The sequence below is a fragment of the Crinia signifera genome, chromosome 12 (assembly GCF_055691185.1).
Source record: "Crinia signifera chromosome 12, ASM5569118v1, whole genome shotgun sequence".
Lineage (NCBI taxonomy): Eukaryota > Metazoa > Chordata > Amphibia > Anura > Myobatrachidae > Crinia > Crinia signifera.
This window is the reverse complement of record NC_139228.1, coordinates 37019242-37045423: the sequence shown is the minus strand read 5'-3', so window position 1 is coordinate 37045423 and position 26182 is coordinate 37019242. Positions and strand designations below refer to the sequence as shown.

Below are 26182 nucleotides of genomic sequence, written 5' to 3'. Positions count from 1 at the left end.
ACAATTTTGGGGGCGTACCCACCACTCCCCTAGCAGCAGGGCATCCCCATCTATTCTCTGATAACCGGATGCTTTTAGAAGCATAGCAGTGGTGATCTCCAGCTACCCCAACTGCCGCCCCCACCCACTGTGGAACATTGCCACCCAACATTGACTGTCTCATTGTAATCTGGACATTTGGGGGGTATGCCTTTCCAAAAAAAAAACCCCAGGTAATTATCAGGTATAATTGGGAATCAGCTCCGTGGAAACTGCTGCAAGGAAGAAAAAAAAATCCCAGGTCTTACCCATTTTTTACACTGGTAAATCCAAAAAGCCGCTGATTATTATCTTGACAAATACATTATCCTTATTTACTGATGGCGACAAAACTTATTTTTTAATGATGTCCACAGGTTTTTCTGGGTTTTACAGGGAGCAGTACTGAGACTAGCTGGAAAAAACCAAGGACTATGGTCTGGTGGAAACTGGGATTAAGTCAGGTACAACCTGGCAAAGTCCCAGGTCAGACGCGAGATTTGAGCAGAAATGGGGTATAATATTGTTATACGTATCACAAGCCACTCTTTTGAAACTTTAATATGAATACAAAAAGCAGCAACTAAAACGATATACATTTCATGAAATGAATGAGATTCTTAAAAATCAGCCTTTTTAAAAAAAGTTTTGCTATTCATAAGAATAAGACACTGTGGGCCAAATGTGAGAGTTTCTCCCTGTTTTTTAAAGCAGCAATCAATTACACTGCAAAACCAGGTTGATTTTTCCATGTAATTGATTGCTGCTTTAAAAAACAGGGGAAAACTCTCCCAGAATTTCTCACTTTCTGAAACTCTCACCCTATTAAATTTGGCCCTGTGTTTGAGACACATGGGAGCATTTATGTGTACACGGTATGACAGCTAGAATTGTGCAGAGGTCCGCATTGATAAAAAGGAGTAATGATGAAAGTCATTAGAACGATAAAGCCCTTATGACACCACAAGCCGTGTCTTCTGATAGGAACACTTTGTGAGTGCAAATGGTCCCAATCTCAACTTCACCTTGTCACCACAGCAGTCATTGGGTGCTTAGAACTGTATTTTATTTATATCTCGAAACCGACAGCATTCAAGTTTTTGTACTAGTGTTAGAACCTTTGAAGACAGATAGGACACAGGAGAGAAGATATAAACTTGAAGAGTTTCAAAAATTACCCTTGCTAATCATGTCTGTTATAATGCATCAAAAAGGAACATTGGCTGCTTGGTCGGGTACCAACAGTTATCATTAAGGATATTGTCGTTTATATTAATTTATGTTGTATACATAGGCGTACGCACGAGGCACCCCCCTCACGCTGCTAAATTCACCTCCAGCCTGCAGCAGATAAAAGCCGTCAAACTGCGTCATCGCGGCCGGGTGCTGCAGCGCTGGATCCATCGCTGCCCTTTCAGTTTCAGCCCCCACCTCTATCGTGACATCCCCGCACCCGCCCGCCCGCCCGGCTCCAGAGTGCTCCTGATCTCACTGCTGTGACTTTCTGATCGGATTCCTGAGTCCTCAGTCACTGTCTGTCTCTCTGCGTGGGCACCAGGTATGTCTGTCACTGGTGGTCAGGCAGCATGTTAGGGGAGAGATGGCCAGGGGGGTGTAATAGATTTTTTTTTTTTTTATTATAAACTTATATATGTATATCTATATATCATAAATAAGTGGGCAGTGTTATACACGCCCAGTAGGTGGCGATAGACACGCCCCTCAAATTGTGCACCCTCTAATAAGATGGGCTGCGCACGCCTATGGTTGTATAGATCCTATAATGCATATTGTAAATTCTCTATATACCAATTAGGACAACAGGGTTTAGGGCAGTATTGGCTAACCTTGACACTCCAGATGTTGTTGAACTACAAATCTCAGCATGCCCTGATGCAGTTTTGCTATTTGGTCGTGCTAAAACTGTTGCAGGGCATGCTGGGATGTGTAGTTCAACAACATCTGGAGTGTCAAGGTTAGCCATCACTGGTTTAGGGTGTCAAAGGTTTGGTTTACTTGATTTTTCAGATTCCCCAACGGACTGCTGCTCAATAATGTCCAATCCGCATGTAGGAATTATCTGGCCGATGTATGGGATGCATTAGCTAATTCACTGTACAATTCTTTGGGGTGGCAAAAAAAAAAAAAAAATAACACCCTAATCATTGGGGGAAAATTCTGAGGTAAAAACAATTGATAAAAGCAAATGGAGGGGGTTAATCCCATTCTAGATCTATGGATTTGAGGCTTTTACTTGATTTTATAGACATATGTGGTGATCATTCTAGCACCCTGCATCTACTAAAACCTGTGCAGTTCTTCTTTTCTGTTTGGGTGTCGATATCTGCTGTGGTGATTCTAGCACAGTATAGTCTAGATTTCAGCATGGATATGCAGGCCAGACCTGTTCTAGAATCACCACAGCAGAGAGTGACACCTCAGGTAGGGAAGATGAACTGCACAAGTTTTAAAAGATGCAGGCTGCTAGAATGAACACTACACATTCCGGTAAAGAACTAGATTAAACACCCGTTCTCTTTCCATTAAGTTTCGCTACAGAACGGTTTTGGAACATCTTTACGCTGGTCTCTCCATTTAAAGATTGAAGATTTATTGTTCTAGGAATTAAACACAGAAACCTAGAATTTGAAGGCAGAATTGAGCCTCTTGGTCCATGACAGATAGATAGGAGATTGTTGCCGGAGACCCAGCGCACCGGAGACCCAGCGCACATTGCCAAGATGGCCATGATGGCACAGAGAGGATTACTTTATGCATAACTTAAGGGATTGGACACTACAGTATGTAAATAACCATAGCATTGTTTGATTCCCTTTGTGCTTCAGGGTATATACATTTTTATTTAATATAAAAATGTATTTATTAACAGTTTCTTATATAGCGCAGCAGATTCCGTTGCGCTTTACAATAGTAGACAGTGATAAAACAAACTGGGTAACAACAGACAGACTTGAGGTAAGAGGGCCCTGCTGCAAGCTTACAATCTATAGGGACTCCATAAGAGGGAAACACAAGGACAGGCACCAGTAATAGCATAGCAGTCCCACCAAGTTGCAGGTCCAGAAGGGAAGCTATATAACACATAATTGCCTCAGAGGGTTATGCATGTAGAACTTAACTACGATATGCTTGCCTGAGAGGTGAGTTTTCAGGGAACACCTGAAAGTCCTGTATTAGTGAATGGGAGCTAGTGATCTGTGCAGAAGAGAGATGCAGATCTTGTGCAGAGCGGAGTGGTCGAGTTGGGAGATATTTTGTAAAGAGATATAAGCTGGTGCAGTATGGTTAATAGCTTTGTATGTAGAAGTATTTTATATTGAATAAGGTAAGATACAGGCAACCAATGGAGGGACTGGCAGAGCGGATCAGCAGACGATCAGCCCAGCAGCAGCATTTAAAATGGATTGCAGTGGTGAGAGTCTGTTCTTGGGAAGACCAGTTAGGAGACTATTGCAATAATCAGTGCGGGATATAATGAGTGCATGGATAAGAGATTTAGTAGTGTCTTGTGTGATATAGGGTCGTATTTTGGATGTTTTTAAGACGCATGCAACATGGTTTGAAGACCAATTGAATGTGGGGAAGAAAGGACAGTTCAGGAGTCGAGGATGGCCCCTAGGCAACGAGCTTGTGGGGTAGGGTAGATTGTCAAGTTGTCAACAGTTATGGAGATATCAGGATGGTAACCGTTCTTGGGTGGGACCCAGGATCGCAACTCCGGGTCCGACGTTTTCACATTAAACCTTGGTCGTCCATTATACAGAGGGCAACCCGGGTTTAACCCAGGTCGTATTGCCAGGCTGGTCAACCCAGGTTATAAGCTGTGGTGCTTTCACACCGCACCTCGGCCGAGGTCCATAGGTCAAGCATCACGGCAATAACCTGTGTCCGAGGTGAAAGGGGTAATCAGGACATAGTTCATACATGTAATAAACATCCAACAATAAAAACGCTAACATTTTTTAAAAGACTATGTAAAGTGTAGTTTAAAAAAAAAAAAAAAAAAAAAAAAAAAACAGGCTTTCAAGGTAGGTCCAAATGAAACGTGTGAGAACATAGCTCCTGTGCGCTCATTCGTGCTCTACATAGCAAAACACAGCCTCTCGCTAAACATTAAAAGGTCTATAAAAGCTTTCAAGGTCCATTGCATTTTAATCAACCCCTTAAAACACATGGTAATGTGGATAGAGGCTGCACTTGAACATGGACAAAGCAATTCTCATACAGGTAAACATTACACAAGTACAATATGTTACTACATTCAATATTAATTCAACACAAAACCAAAATATGATGTAGAGTGTTCTCCCAAGGGCATTTTTCACAACGCCGCACCATCAGACACCCAGGGCCGGCACGCCTGTGCAATTCAAACTAATGTGTATGGCAAATGGAAGCCGGTTTTTGATGCACCTCCGGCATATAGAATGGGGCTGGAGCAAGCTCAGATATTAGGCAGGAGCAGTTTAATCACTTGGCAGCACTGGTATCCCCTTGTGGGTTCATAGCCCCACATCTGAATAGAATCACTTATAGCAGAAGGTAAATGTGGCTTCCCCAGCTTCATGCAATTACAACCATTGTGTGTGCACCATATAATGCAGGGGTTGGGGTCCTCAATGTCATTCTACACCAATCATCAGCTAGTTAATAAAAGTGGTCCGTAGTCCGTAATGGATATTGCCCTACATGTGTGCAGTCAATGGGGACAGGACACATCACCCTTTTGGACCAGTTTTTATGCAACAATATGGATACAGTGTACATGTGGAACATGAAGTAAATCCATCTTATGCACCCTGTAACCCTGCTAGGCACCGTGCCCGGAGCATGGCGAGCGCACCCGTTACACTTTGACGGCATCTATGTAGACCAGTGGTTCTCAACCTCAGTCCTCAAGACCACCAGACAGTTCACATTTTCTAGGTCAAACCTAGATCCAAACCTGAAGAAGGGGACATATCCCCAAAACGCATAGATTGGAGGACTCTATCCTTGCACCTTAGGACTTTTCACACTAGCACTTTGTGGCTTCAACTGGACTCAGATCCCCTTGATAAAGATCTAAGCCTACAGTGCTGATATACAGACCACACTGTACTCGAAGCACTACAGCAGACAGTGACACTCCAGGCAGTGAAGAGGAACTGCATGGGTTTATAAAGTTGGCGGGTGCTAGAATTAACACTATAATATACTTAGATAGCTATAAAACCAAACTTTTTCTAGAAAAACACTAACAGCATTTCGTATGCAGATACAGCAGCGGTCACACACTGAATATACAGTAGACATGTCAATAATTATTTTAAATCAGCAGAAGCTGCTTGTGCATCCTATCTGCTCTGTTTAGTAAAAATTATGCTACTTCAAAAGGAAAAAAAAAACCTCCATGCTATGGCGTGACTAGAAGGGCTATTTAATGGAGAAACGAGGAAGAAAAAAATTGATATAGAAATCTATATCAATTCTAAAGGCGCTTTATATGAGTGTGCTTGGCTTAAGCAGCAATCTATACACAGGAGGAGTCACCTCCAGTACAATATACAGAGAAAAGGAAAGTGGGCGATTGCGCTAATTAATGATAAACAATTAAATAGATAAATACTTGAATAAAATAGAAATGGTCAGGTGTGAATAATAAAATATATTTAATTATGACATATGAATAATATATAAAAAAGCAATCATTGGCAAGGAATAAAAAAAATAAAAAATTGTAAAAAATGGACACTGAATCAATAGTCACCCTTGTTTGGAGAGGAGTGTGCCAGTCCATTTAGGGAATTATCCCAGATGTTTTATGGAGAGTCCAGGAAATTTTGTAATCCAGACGGTTGGTAAACACTCCAGTGCTGTTGCCCCTTTGGTATCCACGAATTGTAACCGGGCTTCCTTTAGGAGGTGGCGTGCCTCCAAGATGGTAGTTTTGCCACGGATGGTGGTAAGAAGGGCCAGTCCACTTGTAGATGCATAAGAGTGTCCCAAATGAGGGCAATGGATAGTCTCCAACTCCAAATATATGTGACTGGGGTGCTGGTGATCAGGGTCCCATTAGAAATGGACCTACACGTTTCGCTGTCTGTGAAAAAGCTGCCACAGACAGCGAAACGCGTAGGTGCATTTCTAATGGGACCCTGATCACCAGCACCCCAGTCACATATATTTGGAGTTGGAGACTATCCATTGCCCTCATTTGGGACACTCTTATGCAACTACAAGTGGACTGGCCCTTCTTACCACCATCCGTGGCAAAACTACCATCTTGGAGGCACGCCACCTCCTAAAGGAAGCCCGGTTACAATTCGTGGATACCAAAGGGGCAACAGCACTGGAGTGTTTACCAACCGTCTGGATTACAAAATTTCCTGGACTCTCCATAAAACATCTGGGATAATTCCCTAAATGGACTGGCATACTCCTCTCCAAACAAGGGTGACTATTGATTCAGTGTCCATTTTTTACAATTTTTTTTTTTTTTTATTCCTTGCCAATGATTGCTTTTTTATATATTATTCATATGTCATAATTAAATATATTTTATTATTCACACCTGACCATTTCTATTTTATCCAAGTATTTATCTATTTAATTGTTTATCATTAATTAGCGCAATCGCCCACTTTCCTTTTCTGTATTTAATGGAGAAGCAGGCTAGATGTACATGGGCACATCTGTAAAGGTTGCGGTAACAGCTGTGGATGGAGCTTTGTAAACATGAAGCATGTAGAGCAGAGTTCTTCTTGATGGGTGATGAAGCTCCATTTGGAAGAAGACAACAACAAGACAAGCGAGCACAATATAAACATCAAGTAACATACTTTATAGGTCCATGGACACCATCAAGAACATTTGCCACAACGGCAGCCAGATGAATCCCCCCCCCCAAGTGGCCGTATTAATACAAGGCACCAGTGACAATACTGTATGTGTAAATATGGGACTAGAAGACACCACAGTTGCTTGTAAAGTGTAATGGTGCAAACACACTTTTTACCGAGCGATCATGTGACATCGCTCTGTGCATACAAACTGAGGGATGATGAACCACTTTCCACAGTAAGACTGCGGGATCACGTATCATGCTCACCACCCAGACATACACACTTGAAGATTTTGAGCTTAAAAACAGCAAAGAATTTTTTTTTGGTACTTTGAGGTCAAAATCGCCTGGTGTGTATGGGTCATAACACTGATTCAAAAACTGCCATTTCTATTTTAGGACAAAAATATTTTTATTTCTCACATAAGTTTAATTCTGTTAAACATCTGCCTACAGATGTAGACACGCTCATTGCTGCAGAACCAATAACCATGTGCGACATACATTGAAATTGGAGTGATCCTGTCTACATGAAAGTGCGTCTATTTTGCATACATTAAGCAGCTAGGTCAGAGCTTGGCGATTTTGCGCTGCGAGTGCGATCGGTTTATCTGGATCAGTCAGGAGGCTGACCCCTGCATTACTCCTTCAATATGATTAATACAGGTTTAAGGTAGCATTAACTAGGTTTTTAAGTAGTGATCAGCTATGCAAGGCCAACAATGTACAGGTGTTCTAATCTCTAGAACATTGTTTTTCAACCACTGTACCAACTAATGTGCCTTTAGCTGTTCTTAAGTGTGCCCCCAGATCTAGAGATGCCCAAACCAGTTTACAGCCACCACCAGTTCTGTTATTTACTGGTCTCTTCTTTTCATGTAAAGGGCCAATGTATTTTTTTTGTTTTACCTGTGGGGGCCAGTGTGATTGTTATTTTATATGGGGGCCAATAGATTTTTTTTTTTTTTTTCCTGTGGGGGGTCCCAATGTGTTTTGCCCTCTGGGGGATCTCATGGTGTGCATTGGCAATTTTAAAATCTTAGTTAGTGTGCCATAAGGTAAAAACGGGTTGAAAATCACAGTATTGGCAGCTAGCAATACGGACTCATCTATGTACTGGAAGGAAATATGCTGAAGCGGATTTCATATAAGGCGCACCATCCACTAGGTCGATTCCACAGCAATTTGGTCACACTTCATCCGACTCTGGTGAGAGATTGGACAAACAGTGACTAAATTGAATGCGTTTGACATCAGGACCGATGCGATGCATGTCCCCTGAGCATTGCATCGGAGCCTGAAGATCACGCATGCTGCATGATATTATCACGTCACCAAGCCTTTCAGCAGGCATGGCTGGGATTGCATGCGATACATTGTATGCAAAATCACTGTAAGCAGTCCTGCCACCCAGGAGTTTCAATGGGGGGAGGGGTTGCACCTATAGAACCATGGATGTAACAGGAACATGATAAAGATGAAGTCTTGGTCTTTATTCTGTAGAAGGTAAAGAGCTTACCAGGTAATCAGCATAAGCAAGACTGGTTACAGCATACAGATGTCAAAGCATAGTACAAACTCCTCAGTATGTTCCAGTGGTCCCTACCGTAGGCTACACCCCCGGCCTATCACCTGGGCAGCTATTCCACCATCAAGAGCAATGACCCTCTGCCCTGGAAACACTTATATCAGGAGAACACAGGTGCAGATTAATCAGCCCAACCCTGATCAAGTCAGTTAGGAGACCTGGACTGGATCTAATTTTCCGGCTGCTGATCTAAAATCTGGTCTGGATTTTCCACATTATTCTCATGTGGAAATATGCTGCATCTGCCACAATACATTGCTTATGTCTGTTTATTACAAAGCAACCTGTCTGCTTTGGCTAGGCCATTAAAATAAGAATTAAAAACAAATAGAAAAAAAACAAGGAAAAAAAAAACATCCACAGGTTTTGTTTATCCTGAGACAAAATACAAAACTGCTCTCCCACAGCACAGCTACTGAAAAAAAGGTACAAAATGAAAATAAATAAAATAATCCATGGTAAAACATAAGAAAAATGCCAGAAAAACATAGATAAAAAGGTCAAAAATGTTGCTTTAGTTTGATTGTTAATTTATTAAAGTTTAAAGAATAACATGTATATATTAAATACAAGAAAGACTGTATCTGATTCCCTTACCTCCTTCAAGCGCTCCCTCAAAACCCACTTTTTTCGACTAGCCTATCCCTCCTCCTAACCTCTTTTGATCCTCCTATCCTGCCTCCGTTCCCCTCCGTTCCTACTTATCCTATTGTATTTCGTTCGTCCACCCACCTATTTTTAGTATGTTAACTCTTATGAGCAGGGCCCTCCTTCCTCACGTACTCACCCTACCTCATTACCTCACCTGTGCTCCTGTCCTGTTCTTCCCTTCCTCTACTTCATCTTCGGTCTCCTTGACTATCTTGACACCTACTTCTGAACTGATGCTGATTTTAGTTCTACCAGCTATACCCCTATTTATACTGTATCTTTCTACACACCCTGTACGTTACCTTGTAATTTTTTTTTTTTTTTTTGTTTGCTATGTACGGCGCTGCGGACACTTTGTGGCGCCTTATAAATAAACGTACTACTACTACTACTGTACACGGTTTGGTGCAACAACTGAATCCTAGTGCTCCATTCACATTTTTGTGGTGAGGTTTCTATGAAATAGCCAAACTACATAAGTTATATACTGGTCCATCTCCTATTATCCGCAATTGCTGGCTTGTCCAATGCTATCTAATTAGCCCCGATAAGTGTGCCGTGACTTACCAGGGATTTGTTTTGCCTGACTCAGGCAGGTCAAGCGCTTTGGCCAGGCTAAACACAGTGTGTTTTTGCGGGGAAACGGATCTCAGGTCACCCAATCAGATGGCACAATAAAAAAAACCATCAGGGAAAAAAGGGAGTTTTTCGCTCCCAATGAGTTAAGGGGTAAACTGGATCGCCTCCACTCTATTTAAAGGGTTATGTATACAAAAATCATAATATTTAACTTTTCCCATCATCCTTACTGTCCCAATTGTAGTAGATTTGTTCCAAATTGGGAATGACTAATTCGAGGTAGTTAACAGGTCGACACTGTACAAGTGTACCGCTCTACTCGCCATGGTTTGGGAACGTTGCCTTGCTATTAAATTACTGTATATCCCCCCCCCCCCTCCATTTATTCTGGGATGGTAAAGTATGAACTAGTCCTTTATTAAAAATAAATAAATTCATGAAAGCCTCATGTCAACCTTTTGCCTATGTCAACCAGTAGTAGTCGAACTAGAGGTTGTCAACCTTTTTCTGTCAAACACACAAACGCATCGCTGAATAAGATGCATTAGGTTTTTAACATGGCCCCATACAGTACTCAGGTTAGCAACCCATCAACCCAATTTTTGGACAATCCTAAAAGGAGTTTAGAACCCCTTTCCTTCAATGTCAATGTGTGTCAAGTCTGATAGCGCATGACCACAGGAGCTCCTAGACAGAAGAAAAAAAAAAGGAAATGGTTTACCCTTGTCTACTGTACATTGTAATCTAATATGTACAGTGATGAAAGTATATAGCTCACTTTACAAGGTAGAGATGTGAAGATAAGGGGACTACAAATGGGAGATTTGCTGAGGGATCTGAGCGATGCTAGATCCCTCAGGACACTGCGATGTGCCAGCACTGTTTGCTGAGCGATCGGTCAGTGCCTGTGTTCTCCGGTGAGAACACTGGCCCTGACAACGGTAATTATAGATGTATCCAGCATGCTGGATATTAATTGCCAGGCGATGTGGACGTGAGGCGCCATGCATTGCTATGGCCCTACATTCATGGAGCTATGTAGGGGCATTTTCTATGCAATCTAGTAAGATCGCTTAGAAAATGCCCCGATATTGCACCATGTGTAAATTTCTACTCTCTACTGCCACCCTGATAATGGATTCTGCAGCAGCCAAAATCTTCACCAGCTATAGCTGCAACATTCATACACCAATAGCAGAAGTGACATATTTCTGACAGTTAATTGCAACCACCACTAAGCAGGGTTTTTTCAACTCCTGATGGGGTGATGGGAGCAGCGGCGGGCTCCAACAGAAGGGGGCGCTCAAGCGTCTCATGCTCCCTTCTGTCAGATGGCGCACAGCGGCGATTGCCGATTCTATCGCCAGAAGCAGATCCGTTGAGAGCTGCTTCATCTGTATATAATACAAAAATAAAATCCTCTGCAAGCTATTTTTAAGCATCAAACATAAAAAAAAATGCTATTTAAATGAATAACAAACCAAAACAGTAGTTCACAGATGGCGACTTTATACAAAGCAGGAAAGAAACTTAAACAGATTTAGCTTTCCCAGAGGAGTTTATGTCCCAAAGGAGAGAAGCCAAGCCAGATAATATTGATTTTGTATTATCATTTACAAAAGGGGGAGGGCAGGGTGATCATTGAAGTTTGTTTATAGAACTCTTACAAATCTTATCCCAGGTGAAACCTGAACAGGTGTTTAGTTTCTGAAAGCGTCTGTCCGCAGGGCATATATCATTGGTTACTTATAGCTTGTTGCTAAGGAACAGCGAACTAGTCTTTAAGCTCCGAATCAAGTATGACAGAGTGACACTTAGCCTTGAAATCCTGTTTCTCAAGCTGCAGAACAGAAGATTTTGGAAGTCATTAAAGAGACAGAGGGCCTTATTCTAGTTCACTCTTTCTGACAAAATCCTTCTTAGATGGACATAACCATGTGCACTGCAGGTGGGGCAGATGTAAAATGTGCAGAGAGAATTAGATTTTAGTGAGTTCTACCAAGGTCCTAACCAGGGTAGAACATAGGCAGGACCTGGGTAGAGGGCAGTGTAAATAGTTACACCGGGTCATCCAACCCGGCTTCCGTTTACACCAATGGGGGAGCCCAACCTCCCGACCGTAGCGTCCTGCGGTCAACATGAAGGTTGGACGGGGCACACATAGCCTCCGCTGCTGTCTGCTGTACTGTGCGGCAGCCATTCACCTCGCGGACGGGAGCTGAGGGGGTGCAAGGGGCTGGGGGAAGCCCAGCAGTTTACCTTGGTGCTGGGCTTGCCCCAAGCTAGGCGGTCCAGAGCGTCGTGCGTGGAGATTATGTCATCTCTAAGCGCCGCCCCCGTTTACACTGCGGGTAGGCACTGCAGTGTAAATGGTGCATATCCCGGATCCGACCTGGCTTAGATCCTTGTCCCAAATGCTAGGTCGGAAACGGGATTTAGGTGTAGAAGGGGTATTAGTCATATGTTAAAAAGGGTCAAGTACCATAATAATTTGCCATTAATATACTGTATACAGATTAACAACAATGCCTGACATGTGTACTTTATCAATTTTATATAGTGCACACATATTCCACAGCGCTTTACAGGGAATATTGGAACATTCACATCATTCCCTGTCCCTGTACACGCACACACAGACATTCTAGGGTTATTTCTTTTGTTGGGAGCCAATTAATGTACCAGTATATTTTTGGATTGTGGGAGGAAACCGGAGTACCCAGAGGAAACCCATGCAAGCACAGGGAGAATATACAAACTACGCACAGTTAGGGCCATGGTGGAAATTGAACCCATGGCCTCAGTGCTGTGAGGCAGTAATGCTAACCATTACACCGTATGTGCTTATGCATTCAGTTTCTAAAATGTATGCCAAATCGTGCGTTGCTTAAGATACAATGGGCTAGATTCTCTAAACTTCAAAAGTAATAAAATGGAGAGTGATAAACAGCCAGCCAATCAGCTCCTACCTGCCATGTCACAGACTGTGTTTGAAAAATGTCAGACAGGAGCTGATTGGTTGGTTGTTTATCACTCTCCATTTTATCACTTTTGAAGCTTAGAGAATCTATATACAACAGTGAAGATATATCCAACCCACCTAAGGCCATAAGGGATTATGCATCCTGTTTCTAAATGCACTTTCAGGATTCAAGTTCGCGGGAAAGCCCTATAAAGATGGCGAATGAGCCTTTAGGAGAGATTACATTACTTCTGTTAGAATTCTCCCAATCACTAAAACAATATATATATATATATAAACCATAAAAACAGTGTTTTGCCTGAGCCCAGAGGCCAGACACCTGTGGCTTGTGTAATGCAAGTTGGTCAGGGAATCCTGGGACTTCTAGTTCTGTAAACCCTTTTAGAATTTGTATGCCAGGATTCTAAAAGGGTTAGTGTACAATACTGCCACAATATAAAGGGTTTAAGAATTCACACATCACTTAAGTTTCATAACCAATGCATGGTTTGTTACAGACACGTGACTGGTCTTTTAAATAAAATAAAAAAAAATGTCACACTCCATGGAGAACCAGACTTCCAGTATCGAAAAATAGGACTTTGATTCTTTAAAATCACGTTTGTCTAAACCTGTTACAGCAGGACAGCTCTTAAAATAGTACAACTTATTGTGTTACATATTCTATCCCCCCAATCCACATAGTCAAACTGTTTAATGAAAATGATAAAAGAAAGCAGCACAGGATCACCCGCCAACATGCCTGGCCTGCAGCTATACAAACACTGAATGACACATCTGAAAGCATGATAAATTAAAGCACACCGACCGGGAGGTGACGCCAACATACTTTAACATTTTATTCTCTAAAACGTCATGTAGGATTCAAACCCCAAAGCTCACAGTGTAAGAAGAGCACAGGTTACACAAAGACAGAAACCATCACATTTAGAACAGCGCCTGTGATCTATAGCGGAATACACCTGTCTCCGTCAAAGAGAAAGGGGTGTGTGTGTGTGAAGGGGGCACGCGAAGAATTGAGGAGGAGGAGGAGGAGGAGGAGGAGGAGGGGTGGAAGACCAGTTATATGAGCCACTGGTGAAACCCGTGTGTTTAATACACTTTAATCTCCCACAGAGTCAGTACTACTGACATGCCTCATACTCACACTTGGATTGGGTTTCTCACAGTTAGAGAACAGGAGACTGGACATTTCTGCATACGGTAATGGGGCCCGATGACCACACAGAAAAGCATTTCTAATACTTCTATATAGCAAACCATTTTTTTTTTTTTTACTAGAATTTGATTCGTAAACATAAAATTGACATATGCCAAAAAAGATAAAGGATCATTTTCATCACAATATTTTTTTAACCCTATGAGGGCCAACTTTGCTGTGACAGATCCTCAAAATAACCGCTAAAAAATGCCAGTGACTGTCCTTTTAGTCTAAATAAATACAGATACAGTCATTTAATTGAAGTTTAGTTTAATATCGCACCCAAAAAAAAATAAAAAAAAATAAAACAGTTGCTGTGAGCAACGCTGGCATTTTTAGCAGATGTTTTGAGGTTCATATTTTAACTCAAGGTACACAGTCACACACTTTTTGCAAAGTTATATAATGTGGATGGGATATTGAATAAAACGCTTAAAAAGCCACCACCAACTTAAAGTCCTTTCCTATTAGTAAGTCCATTTCGGTTATTACAGCTAAGTCTCCCACGCCCACATACTGAATCGACCCAGTTATGTAAATCATTAAAAAAAATAAAAACATCCATATTAATAAAAGGATCTGTTCAGCCAATACACAGGACTAAACATTAAGCTGCAAGAGGCGTTTAAACATACACATAATGTGTTAATGTCATAATCCTCCCATCCTCCTCCCTTATCAAAGCCTCACGCTGGCTGAAAGCCAATTGCGCAGCACACCCCTAAGGTGACAAAGCGTTCCCCGGAGGAGTCTCCAGCACAGAGCCGGCCTCTCTCCAGGCTGCGTTATGTCTGTCTGGAATATCAGATTTCCCAGGTAAGCACATACAGAAAGCCTCTCCCCATGATTCACCAATAAACACGCTCCAACCATTAGAACAGCCAGCTAGTCTCCGCATTTGCAGATTTAATAGTCTTATTGCAAACAGATATAGAAAAAAATGCTTAGTCAAGTCCGTTGTAATACATGCACAAAACTAAGATACAGAAGGAGGTCTTTTCTTAAACTCGTGCATGATAGATTATAGTATGGGTTCTGACACGAATAGAACATTAAAATATTTATTGGGAAGCCCTCATTTGGGGTCCCAGAATAATAGTACACCGTCATATTTAGAGATATTCCATTATACCTTAACGTCATGATTATCCAAGACTCTCAAGACAACATAAACAAGTTAATCTTGGGAAAGAATATGGAAAAAATATCCTAAGTCCGACACACTGCTAGTAACCTTGGCTAAGAACTCAGCATGTACACGCAATGCTGCACCCTGTGCAAAGCTTAATCTGCAAACCGGTGTTACAAGACACCCAGGTAGCTTGGTATCCATGCAAACTAAGATGAACTTAATGCAACCATTTCCTTCAAGCCAAAATCCACTACTGGTGTTTACTTATACTGAAACAACAAGTGTGTGTTGGGGGGGGGCTGACAACTTTTATGAACCCCAAACAATTAGAATAATTGGTTCTCCTCAAAACACAACGTTCCAAAGCTCAGCTGAAGAAGATATGCCTGGAAACCACACTTGTACAGAGGAACTGAGACACTGCTGCAGAATCGTCACAAGCACAACTGACAATTGCCCTTCGCTTCAGGAATTATAATCCACATACCGTCAACGGTAAATAAACTTTCTTAAAAAAAGATGAAGAAAGCCAGGAAGGGCATCATATTACCACAGGAGCAATTGCTATACTGCCCTCTATAGAACATATGGAGGTACAGTATGCAACCAGCACACATCCAGATAAAAGCAAGAATACAATTTATGATTTGTGTCACTTACTGGCCAGGCAAACTGGAAAGGGATAACAATCCTTCCATTCTCTCCAGGGGTGCTTTTACCCTGTTGGTTTAATTTGTTCAAAAAAACAGTATTCCCACCAAGAACCGACGTATGTCCGGAGCCGTAGCTGCACGGCCCAGTAGGGGCAATCTTGGCCCGAAACTCCTTGAGGCACACTCGGAGATAGGTATCACACTCATCCTTGCTGCAGTCCTGGTTCTGGGAGCTCTTCACATCATCGCAGCATTCTCCGCTCAACAATTCTCCGTTGACATTCTTCAGCGAGTTCAGCTGCAGCTCGAAATAACCCGTGGACTGGGAAGCCTAAATATAACACATCAAACGGGGGAGACATTACTACGGTGCTCTGGGAGCTGCCCTGGGGGGTGGGAAGGGGGGGGTGGAACGTGCTTCACATCAACCCCCCCTCCCCATTCAGCAGGACAAATGCAGAATAATTGCTGCCGGTCAGTAAAATGTATTGATTGCATAAGGGAAATGCTGCAGGAATACAACTGCACCACATCAATCTATGACAGGGATCACTTACAGCATGATATGGGTGTATTATACTAATACAGAGCACAAAATAGCAGCTCCTAAGTCCCTAGATAATTGCACACTCTGGTCTATGCAGAGATAGATATACAGTACTCATTATCTAGATGGAAGGCAAACGCCACATACTGTACTGTACATGTATAGTAGCAATGCATAACATCCTTTATGCAATCTTTTATTGTCAAAAAATAAATAAACTTCCATTAATACCTTAATGTCATATAGGGACCTATAGATGTGCACATATATATATATATACATACATACATACATACATACATACATACATACATACATACACAGTATATGTGAGCATCTCCAGCTTGACATACAGTACAAGTTATAGACTTATAGCCACTGGATATATGGAGATTTTATATATATATATATATATATATATATATATATATATATATATATATATATATATATATATATATATATATACACACACACACACACACACACACACACACACACACACATACATACATACATACATACATACATACACACACAATCATAAAACAATAAGTTGCTATGGTGCAGGGAGGCTACAGATCTACTGACAAGGTGGTAGCCAGGTGGTAGTCATGCTGGTGGGCACCGGGGCACAGACCGTTAGCCCGGGAGCAGGGGGCAGCCTTACCTGCACGCAGAAAGTTATGAGGATGAGGAGCACCGCGGTCAGGGGGCATCCCGGTCTATCCAGCATGGCCAGCAGCGAGCTGAGTGCTGCCGCGGGGAATGACAGGCGGGCAGCCATGGAGTGAAGGCATCAGGCGGCTAGCAGCAGCAGCAGCGCAGATACATGGGATGGATGTCAGGGAAGCTCCCCAGCCAACTCTCACATCACTCTCCCAGCTCTCCCAGTCCAGGCTAACCAGCATGTGAGCTGCCTGACTGACAGGCACGTCAGCCACCCGCCAGCCGCCCTACGTCATTCATATTCATGAGGGGGCGGTGAGCTGGGGGCGTGGCCCGGGGGAAGACTGTGGCTGCTGCAGGTGGTGGTGTGTGTCAGTGTGAGTGTGGCTGTGTGTTGGTGTGTGTGTGTGCTGTGCGTGTGTGTGTGCGCACCTCCGCCAGCAATTGTTATGGATACATACACACACACTCCCGTTTACCCACATGACTCTTCTATGCATTGGTAGATTAGATAAGAGAGATATCTATAATATAGATAGATAGTAGATAGCGAGCAGAATAAAAGTGGAATGTAACATAACGCATTTTCATTGCAATACATACAGCCCCTATTTCATGCATACCTGTGTTTATAACACCAAACATACTGTACCTGCCAACACAGCTATTCCTATACTACACTGTCCCAGGGAAGTGGAGGGATTTAGGATGTGCCAGCATATGCAAAAACCAAGGGAACAACCTGGGAGGGATCCTTAGAATCCCTCTCCGGGGGCACCTTGCATCAGGAATACCATGCTTTGCTGCATATGGGCACACTGCAACAACATAGAATTCCATGGGGCTTGCTGTGCGGCGAATCATCAGCAGACATCTCCAAGTGGGAGAGACAATGGCCCAGGAGTAGGCACGAATCCTTACTAAAATGGGAGTTCTATTTGAGATGGGATGTTGCTATGGGTAACCAATCCGCATTATTCAGCACCTTCTAGAAGACAATAGATCGAATCTGGATGGTTGCTTATAGCAACAGTCTATCTGAAATATAACTCTCATTTTAGTAAATAAACCCCAATGTGTAGGAAATGATGGTGTAAAAGTACAGAGCTTAAGCTATGAGTATATAATAGTTTACAACAAGAGATTTGAAGAGGAAAAAATATCCTTCTAGTTTATTTAGGTGTTTCAAAGATTTGTCTCCTTTTTGCATTGTGCAAATATTGATTCCTTATCTTCTTTGGGGAGGACCATGTGGAAGGTGTAGAGGCATGGGAGAGAATCGTGACCCTGTTGTTACTGTACAGTGCCGCAACTTGCAGTATCTTGCTCGCTCTGGGAAACTGGGAAATGTCTAGTGTCTGATTATGTGTCTCCGAAACACTGCCATCTGTTGGCAGCGAGTGAAACAACATCTCTCTCTCACACATGCACAAACACAGAGGCAATCACAAGGTAGCAGACTAGCTCTTTGCTTTGAGCGGGCCTATTATTATGGAATATGTTATAAACTCATTTGTCAGATCAAAATGTGGCTACAGTGAAGTGACAGCCGCTGCAAATCATCCTAATCTGTTAATTGATAATCTTTTTTTTTTTTGGGGGGGGGGGGGGGGTCGAATCATGCTATTGTACCAAGCAGAAGTTCAAAATAAAGTGATTGTGCTGTACCCTAAAGAGATTCTGCAGCTGCTGTAAAAATTGGACCCGAATCATTGAGCTTCATACAATATGTGTGCCTACATGTCTCTGGGGGTTATACAGACCTGATTGCATAGCTGCAATTTCACAGGCTGGGTGATAATCGGGTGTACATGAATTCACCCCATAGTACGCATGTGCGGGGCCATTCTGGGATAAAATCCTGATACTTTTTTAATCGCTGGCAAGTTTACTGACAGGAAGCTGGAGTTTGGGGGTAGCAGCTCAGCGATCAGGTCTGAATATCCCCCGCTGTCACTTGACCAGAAAAAAATTAAATTTTTTTCCAAAAAATCTTAATAAATGAGATTGGGACAAGTGTCTTTTTACTTCCTAGAAAAGGAATCCTGAGAACAGTTAGTTCATTCTTTGATGCCACCTTCATATGAGATGCGTATTTTTCTCATACACAAAGTTCATTTCTAATCCATTGAGCTCCCCCTTCTGCTTAATTAATGCAGAACATTAGGATGAGACACATACCCGAGCATTTATTCCTTTCTACAGTAATACAAGAGCAATTTGCAAAGCTCATTATTATTTATAATAATTCTTTAACACTATAAAAAGTATCTCTTGGTGTTTTTAAACGTCCGTTAAATGCAGTGAAACAGATGCTATGGTTATACCCCTTTCACATCGCACTTTTAAAACGGTATATTGCCATTTTTTTTCCATTTTAAAACGTTTAAGGCTGCAATGTGAAAGTGCCAGAGTTGATTTACCGGTTAAAGTTAACCGGTATTTCAACACGGTTAAAAAGCAGAGTCCTACACGTTTTAAAGCCGTTTTTTTGGCAGTTTGAACAGCTCTATTTCAATGGCTTGAACGTGTCCCTTGGGGGTTAAACGGGTTGAATGTTTGAATGGTATTAAATGATTTTTAAAATGGTTTTCACCTGCAATGTGAAAGGTCTCAAGGCTCTGACCCGTTTTAAAGTCCCATTTAAGAATACCGTGTCATTACCCATTTCTGCAATGTGAAAGCAGTATTAGACAACTAAAAAAGTACGGAAACTGACTATACTATGCCTGTTACCAACATGGTCATCGGGAGTTTCAAAACCTTTATGCCCAATGATTAAAAGGGCAATGTGTTTACTAGCAGGACACTAGTAGTAAAAGCATTGCCCTTTTAAATATTAGGCATAGACATGGTAAGAATCACCAGGTGTTACCATTGGAAGCTTTGCAAATAAATTATTAAAAGTGTGTCTGATTTCATTATTTTCGGATAGCCACACATGTCCAGATTTGTCATTCATTTATACCCCTTTTCCACTTGCAAGCCAGGTCGCACCTGGGATTTTCGTACTTTTCCCACTGGCGCCCTGACCCACCATAAAGCCGGGCGGTTAACGTCATCGGGAGATGGGGCGGCACTGGGAGATTGGAGCATTTCTGTATTGCAGTGAACATGACCCGGGTGGCATCGACCTGGATTATCTGTTTCCACTGCCCCAGTACCCAGGAGCATCTTGTGCCCCATAGGCAAATGCAGGGTGGGTTTTTGGTTGCCCGGAAGGCCCCTCCTCTTGGCAAGTGCCTTAAATTATGACTGCAATAGCACTGGTATATAATATAATAAAAAGAGCTGCCACCACATCATGCAGTGTAAGGGACAGAGCTGCTGCACATGCCCAGTGTACCAACTTCTTCTACCATATTTACGGTATGTGCGGATCTGAGCCCTCACACATTGCAATCGACCAGAGAGTAGCTGCCAGGAGGAAGAGACAGGAGCCTTACCATGAAGTGGGAGAATGTGAGCTTAGAAAGTGAAGTACTGGTTCTATGTTTGTGTGTTTATTTATTATGGCATGTTGTGTACTGTTAAATATAAATATTCTATTTTATACAGTATCCAGTAAAAAGACCAATTTTTTAGGGCTGTTTCCTCTCCCCCAGACTCCCGTACTTACTCCAATGCGCTGCAGAGTGGGAGATTTTGGATTACACTTGGAAACCCCCCTCTAAAAATCCTGCGTTTGCCACTGGGTCCAACCCAGGTTTTTGCATTTCCACTAGCAAAAACCCGGGTCATCCACCCGGGTTATTTTTGCTAGTGGAAAAGGGGTATTAACAATGAGATCACTTCTCAATTTGGATGCCTCAGTGCCATCTTAACAGCAATGTAGGCCCTGGGCAGAGCAAAGTACTGGGGGCCCTATCCATACACTCACAGGAATAAATGGAAAAAAAATCCTAACTCACAAGTACCCCTCCTCCATTATACATGTGCTTAGTGATCTCTCCTCGCACTTCATGGTTGGCATTGCAGCCCAGGGGCCTGGCATTAACCCATGGATCCGTGAACATATGGGGTAACCCATGTTAGCCGTGGGTTTAACATGGAAGATAATGGGCTTAAAATTGAATAGCTTTTTGAGTTAAAGGTAAAGGTTACCCACATGCCGAAAGCACCACGGCAAATAGATTATGTCCCTACATCTGCACAGCATCTACTAGAAATGTGACAGCAAAATAATGTACAGCTCATTTATTATATAAAACCATTTGAATTTGGAATTCTCCTACAATATTTGTATTCTTTTGTAAACTTTTTTTTATCCAGTTCTAAACTTTTTTTTTCTATTCACTCAAATCCCAAGACCGGGCTTTTGGTTCTACTGCATATATACGATACAGCCAATTGGGTCACATGCTGTATGCACTATCCCGTGTGGTTACCAGGTGATTACAGGAAGTAAGGGTTTACCACTCCTGGCCAATATCGCACCATGGAAATATTTCATTAATAAATCTTCCTCATTAGCTGTCTCCTAGGAGTCGTCTGGGCCCATCCTTCCTGAGCTTGATGTTTCTTTTAGGGATGACTATTTTTCTGTTCTTGAGTTTGAACTCTATGTCCTTGAAGTTTTCATGTCTGTGGGGTATGGGGATATTGCTGTGAGTCAGACACAAATAGTCAGCGAGTCACCTGACCAACCGCATTGCAGCTGCTCCGATCACATGACCAATCACAATTAAAACGACTTACACTCTAAACCAGTCCATAACAACTGGATTTAGAATATTAAGCCCACCTTTTTTGTCCTTAGAATCACACTGTCACGCCTGAGAGCCTGGTCTGGCCTGGGTTGACGTGGGGTGCTGAACGTGGAGCTTCAGGAGTGTGGCAGAACCTGGGTGGTTTGATGGAGCTCTTACTCATGGAGCAGAACTGGAAGATGATGGTTGAAAGAATATCGAAAAGCTTACCGAGTCCCAGAATGCCCACCCTTTGACGAAACCCCCCACCACCACCACTGCCGCCGTATCCCCTCGCTACCATGCGGGGTGATGTGCTATGAAAACAATATTGAAGGCGTACTTTATTGAACAAAATGACTGTATGGTACTGTGTAACAGTGATAAAGACTGTAAATTGTTAGATCCAGAACTGGGATCAGAATAGTTGTGAACCAGACTAGAACCTGAGTAGACTTCTGACCGGACTGAAACCAGATTGGACTTTGGACCAGACTGAAACCAGAGTGGACTTTGGACCAGACAGGATCCGGAGTAGGCATTGGTCGGACTGGATGCAGAGTGACGTTTCTTAGGACAGTCCCTAGTTACCAGGATTGAACTGGAAGAGTGGAAGCACTTGGAAACTGTAACTGGAAACCACTGGATCTCACCACAGAGTGGCAGAGATTCAGAGTCCAGGAGAGCCCAGAGCTGCATGTATACTTCAGCAGAAGCGACATTGTACTGGCAACTGTCTTAAACAGGAAGCTGGTTTTATAGGTACATGTCTGACATGATTGGCTGCTGATGTAGCTGTTCCTGGATAGCACTGTGATTGGTGAATGAAAGTCACCCATGTTGAGGTTTGCAGGGTTAATTGAGAAACAGTTTAGTTTCTATCACACTGCTTCCCTGCACACATTGGGAGCTCTGAGCAAAGCTGGCAGATGTAGTCCTACTGGGTAGTAACTTGTAATGAAAAAGAAAATCACAAAAGAGCATACTGGGACATGTAGTGGAACTACACAGCAATTGCTGATGAGACAGAAAGTCCGAGCATAGCCTCTACTAATATGGATTACTTTTAATTCCATCCATTCCATATATAAGTGCTTAATTATTACTTAACATTTATATTTGCTATTTTATCTATAATTATTGTTCTCTGTGCCACTATCTGTCCGCTGTTGACCGCTTCAGATGCTAACGCAGTGTACCTTGCAGAAGTGCGACAATTGCAATAGGAAAAATGGCTGCGGTGCGCCTGCCTACCCAGCCAGACTGTGAACCCCAACATGGGTTCGAGGTGCGGTCTGAAAGGTACACCTCGGGTCGAGCAACATGGGAGTTCAACCCTGGCAATGACCAGGGTTGAACATGGCTCTTACCCGTGTCAAGTGCAGTGTGAACGAGTGCCTGAGTCGAGCGACCCGGGTCCCGTTCACAGTATGGAGGAGGCAGTGCTGTCAGCTTCAAGTGCTGCCTCATCCCAAGCCACTGGTGACGTGCCGCCAATCAGCTCCGCCCCGTGTGACTTCACCAACCCGGCAATAAGCTAAGTCGGACGCGGAGCTTTCAGACCGCAAATGCCATGTTGCTCTGGGTAGGGGACCCGTGTCCTAATCCCAGGTGTGACCCGGCAATTGCGGTCTGAAAACGGTATAACTTATTTGTCGCTAAGCCTGTACTTTTGTATTGAAGGTCCCCCCCCAAAAAAGGAAGGAAGCTATATAATTGTTGCTTATGATGCTTGTGATAGCTGGTAAGATCTGCATGCATTGTACCGTGTACATATAAGTGCGTCACTACCTCAGAGGTGGTGATAGTATATATGTAAACAAACACATTTTTATTCTCCCTTTTTCCTCCAGAATGAGGGTACCAGCATGAATTTTCCCTAAATACCTGTATTCAGTGTGGGACCCTTGCTTTATCTCCTCAGATACGTGACAGGTAATCTTTACAAGTATGTAGATATCTTGTTATGTCTCTCACTACGGAAAACATGGCAGAAGCTGTGTAGCAGCTGTGGCACTAAATGGAATCGTAGTGATTATTTATGCTATAATATATATGGGATAAAGCATTCCCTGCTGTAAATGTATGGATATTAGATGTCACAGGGAAGGTCTGCGCCCATATTAAATGTTATATTTATATACAAGGCACAAGAATCTGAGGTGAATTCTAAAAACCCTTATCAGTTTACAGTGGAAGAGGAAGGGGGTGCATTCCTTGTAATACATAAGTCCTAATGAAGAAATGACACCATAGATCACAGCATTTCCAGGAACCCCCACTTAGAACTTCTGATAAAATATATTTGTGAAGAAATAACTCTTATGAAACTGGATAATTTTCATATAATTATGACACGTTTCTGTAACTAATGTGAGAACGAACACATACACTGGATTCACATTAGGTCTTTATTTTGGTTAGCAGGTCACAGCATACCTGGTCAATTTTACAGGCAAGTGTAATACAGCATACAGGTAATCAAAGAAGTGGTCCCTACCGTAGCCCACATCCTGGTCCTATCGCTTGGGCAACTAATCCACATCAGGAGCATTTTCCTTCTGCACTGGAAACACTTATATCACGAGATCACAGGTTCTGCTTATTACTCTCATGTGGAGAGATGCGGTCTAGGCTACACTATATATATATTATGGCTTTATCGGCAGATAAATCACCATCTAAACTATCACTGAGAATAATTAAACCCACCATAGTTCTTTATGGAATTGGAGATATGGTGCTGTTTAACAAGCTTATGATTTGCGTTAAACAATCGGCAAAGATGTGAGCTCTTGAGAATCATTACCGATATTCCAATCAACTGAACCTGGCAGCTGCATTTTATACCATTTGCAATTCTGACACTCACCCATTCCTGGAGCTCAGTACAGTCATTTAGGGTTCTTATTATGTTCTCAGTACCCGGAGCAGAGGACAGGTACAGTTTTGAATCATCTGCGTAGCAGTTGTAGACCAGGCCATGACATCTGATTATGTTGACCAGTGGTAGCATGTATACTGCAAAAAGCATGGAAGATAGTACAGAACTCAACACTGGCACAACACATGGCAGAGAACTGTAGATGATGAGCATACTCCAGAAGAAACTGCTCGTAAGACAGAACCAGCTTAGAACTGTGCCATTCAGCCAACAGAAATTCTTCAGGCGCTCAGTTAGATTCCAAAGGTCCATGGTTATAATTGTTTCAGAGAGAGAGACCTCACCTCTGTCTCTTCCATTGCAACCACTTTCTCATTCCTAGAAAAAAAAGGTTTTACACTGGTCTGTTGTTGGCCATGAAGTCAGGGTTTATATTAAATTTTTTAAGAAATGGTCTGTCAATATCTTCCTTTAGTGGTTCAGGAAAAATGCCTGTCTGCAAAGAGCTAAGTTTGCAAATACAGACCCAATTATTTCCAGAATCCTAACGATGGGCCTTAATTAAACCTGATTGCTGTGCACGGCTGTGAATGTGTTGATTGGCTGTGCAAAGAGGGATGTCCATTCATAATCTCCCACCATCGAATGGTTTTCTCCCCCCATGTGTGCATTGGCCGCATAGGTCAATACTTACTTGACGACTGCAATGATCCTGGAGTCTTCAGGTCCATCGCTGACATCAGAGGTCCTCCCCCACAACAGCTGGGTTCGCCTGCGTATATTCCACCTGGTCCGCCCCTAAAAGGCTAGCCGCCTGTCAATCATGTTGCGAATGGCCAGCGATTAAATAACATTGCTGGCTTCATTCGCAGGGGGACCTCATGCATGCGCACGGTGTACCATGTGCATGGGTGGGCGTTTGATAATCGAAAGGGCTGCAAATTCACAGCTGGGTGATAGGGTCTGAATAAGGCCCATTGGGTCAAAGTTTATTAGATCAACAGTCAATAGGTTGATCACTATTGGTCAACATGCACTAGATCGACATAGCAAAAGGTCGACATGGAGAGGTGGATGGCTGTGCATGCACATTCCAAAAATCAAGGCATCCCCCAGACTGCAGGATATTCCACAGCTGTCCCGACAGGAAGATCATCTTACGTGCCAGCAGTGAATACAAGTTTGTAGGCTGTAAATTCATTCAACGTGTGAATACTGATACATCCCACCCCAGATATAATCAAGTATCTCAAACTGGGTCATCAAACTAGCAGACACAACTTTCACTATTTCATAACTGTGATTAGGGGGTAGATGTATGAAGCAATGATAAGGGAGAAGAAGGGAGACAGAAAAGGAGAAGTGGCCCATGTTCTAGGTCTACATCTACAGTAGGTTACTTAAGACAGAATTGTTGTTTTTGTGTTAAAGTGTCAAAACCTTCATCATCAGTTAATTCCTTATTAATGAATGGATGGGGCTAGCTACAACTCAGGAAACGGAAAGTTTTTAGACTGTGCATGGGGGAATCAATGCCATCTTCAGATGTTATTGATTCCCAGTTCCCTGCTCCTTCCTATAGGAAGAAGGATCGAGGGTTGCAAAGATGTCCATCTTCCACCATCGCACCTCAAAACTAGCCGCCGTGCTCAGATCATGCTTGCTCATTGTGCCGGCACTACCATGGGAAGTAACATTACTACTTGGGTAGCAGTGTTAAGGTGGCCATACACACACAGATTTAT

General features: G+C 42.6%; 1 protein-coding gene across 2 annotated transcripts in view; it reads right to left on the bottom strand.

Moving 5' to 3' along the window:
- JAG2 (jagged canonical Notch ligand 2) overlaps window positions 1-17127 on the bottom strand; it is an 85475-nt gene extending 68348 nt beyond the window's left edge. For both annotated transcript variants that reach the window (XM_083167108.1, XM_083167109.1), the window contains exons 1-2: window positions 16867-17127; window positions 15657-15980 (exon numbers count right to left, since the gene is read on the bottom strand). In XM_083167108.1, the coding sequence (XP_083023234.1) occupies window positions 15657-15980; window positions 16867-16983 (441 nt within the window). In that variant the 5' untranslated portion in view covers window positions 16984-17127. The remainder of the gene's footprint in view (window positions 1-15656; window positions 15981-16866) is intronic.
- Window positions 17128-26182: the final 9055 nt, after the last annotated feature.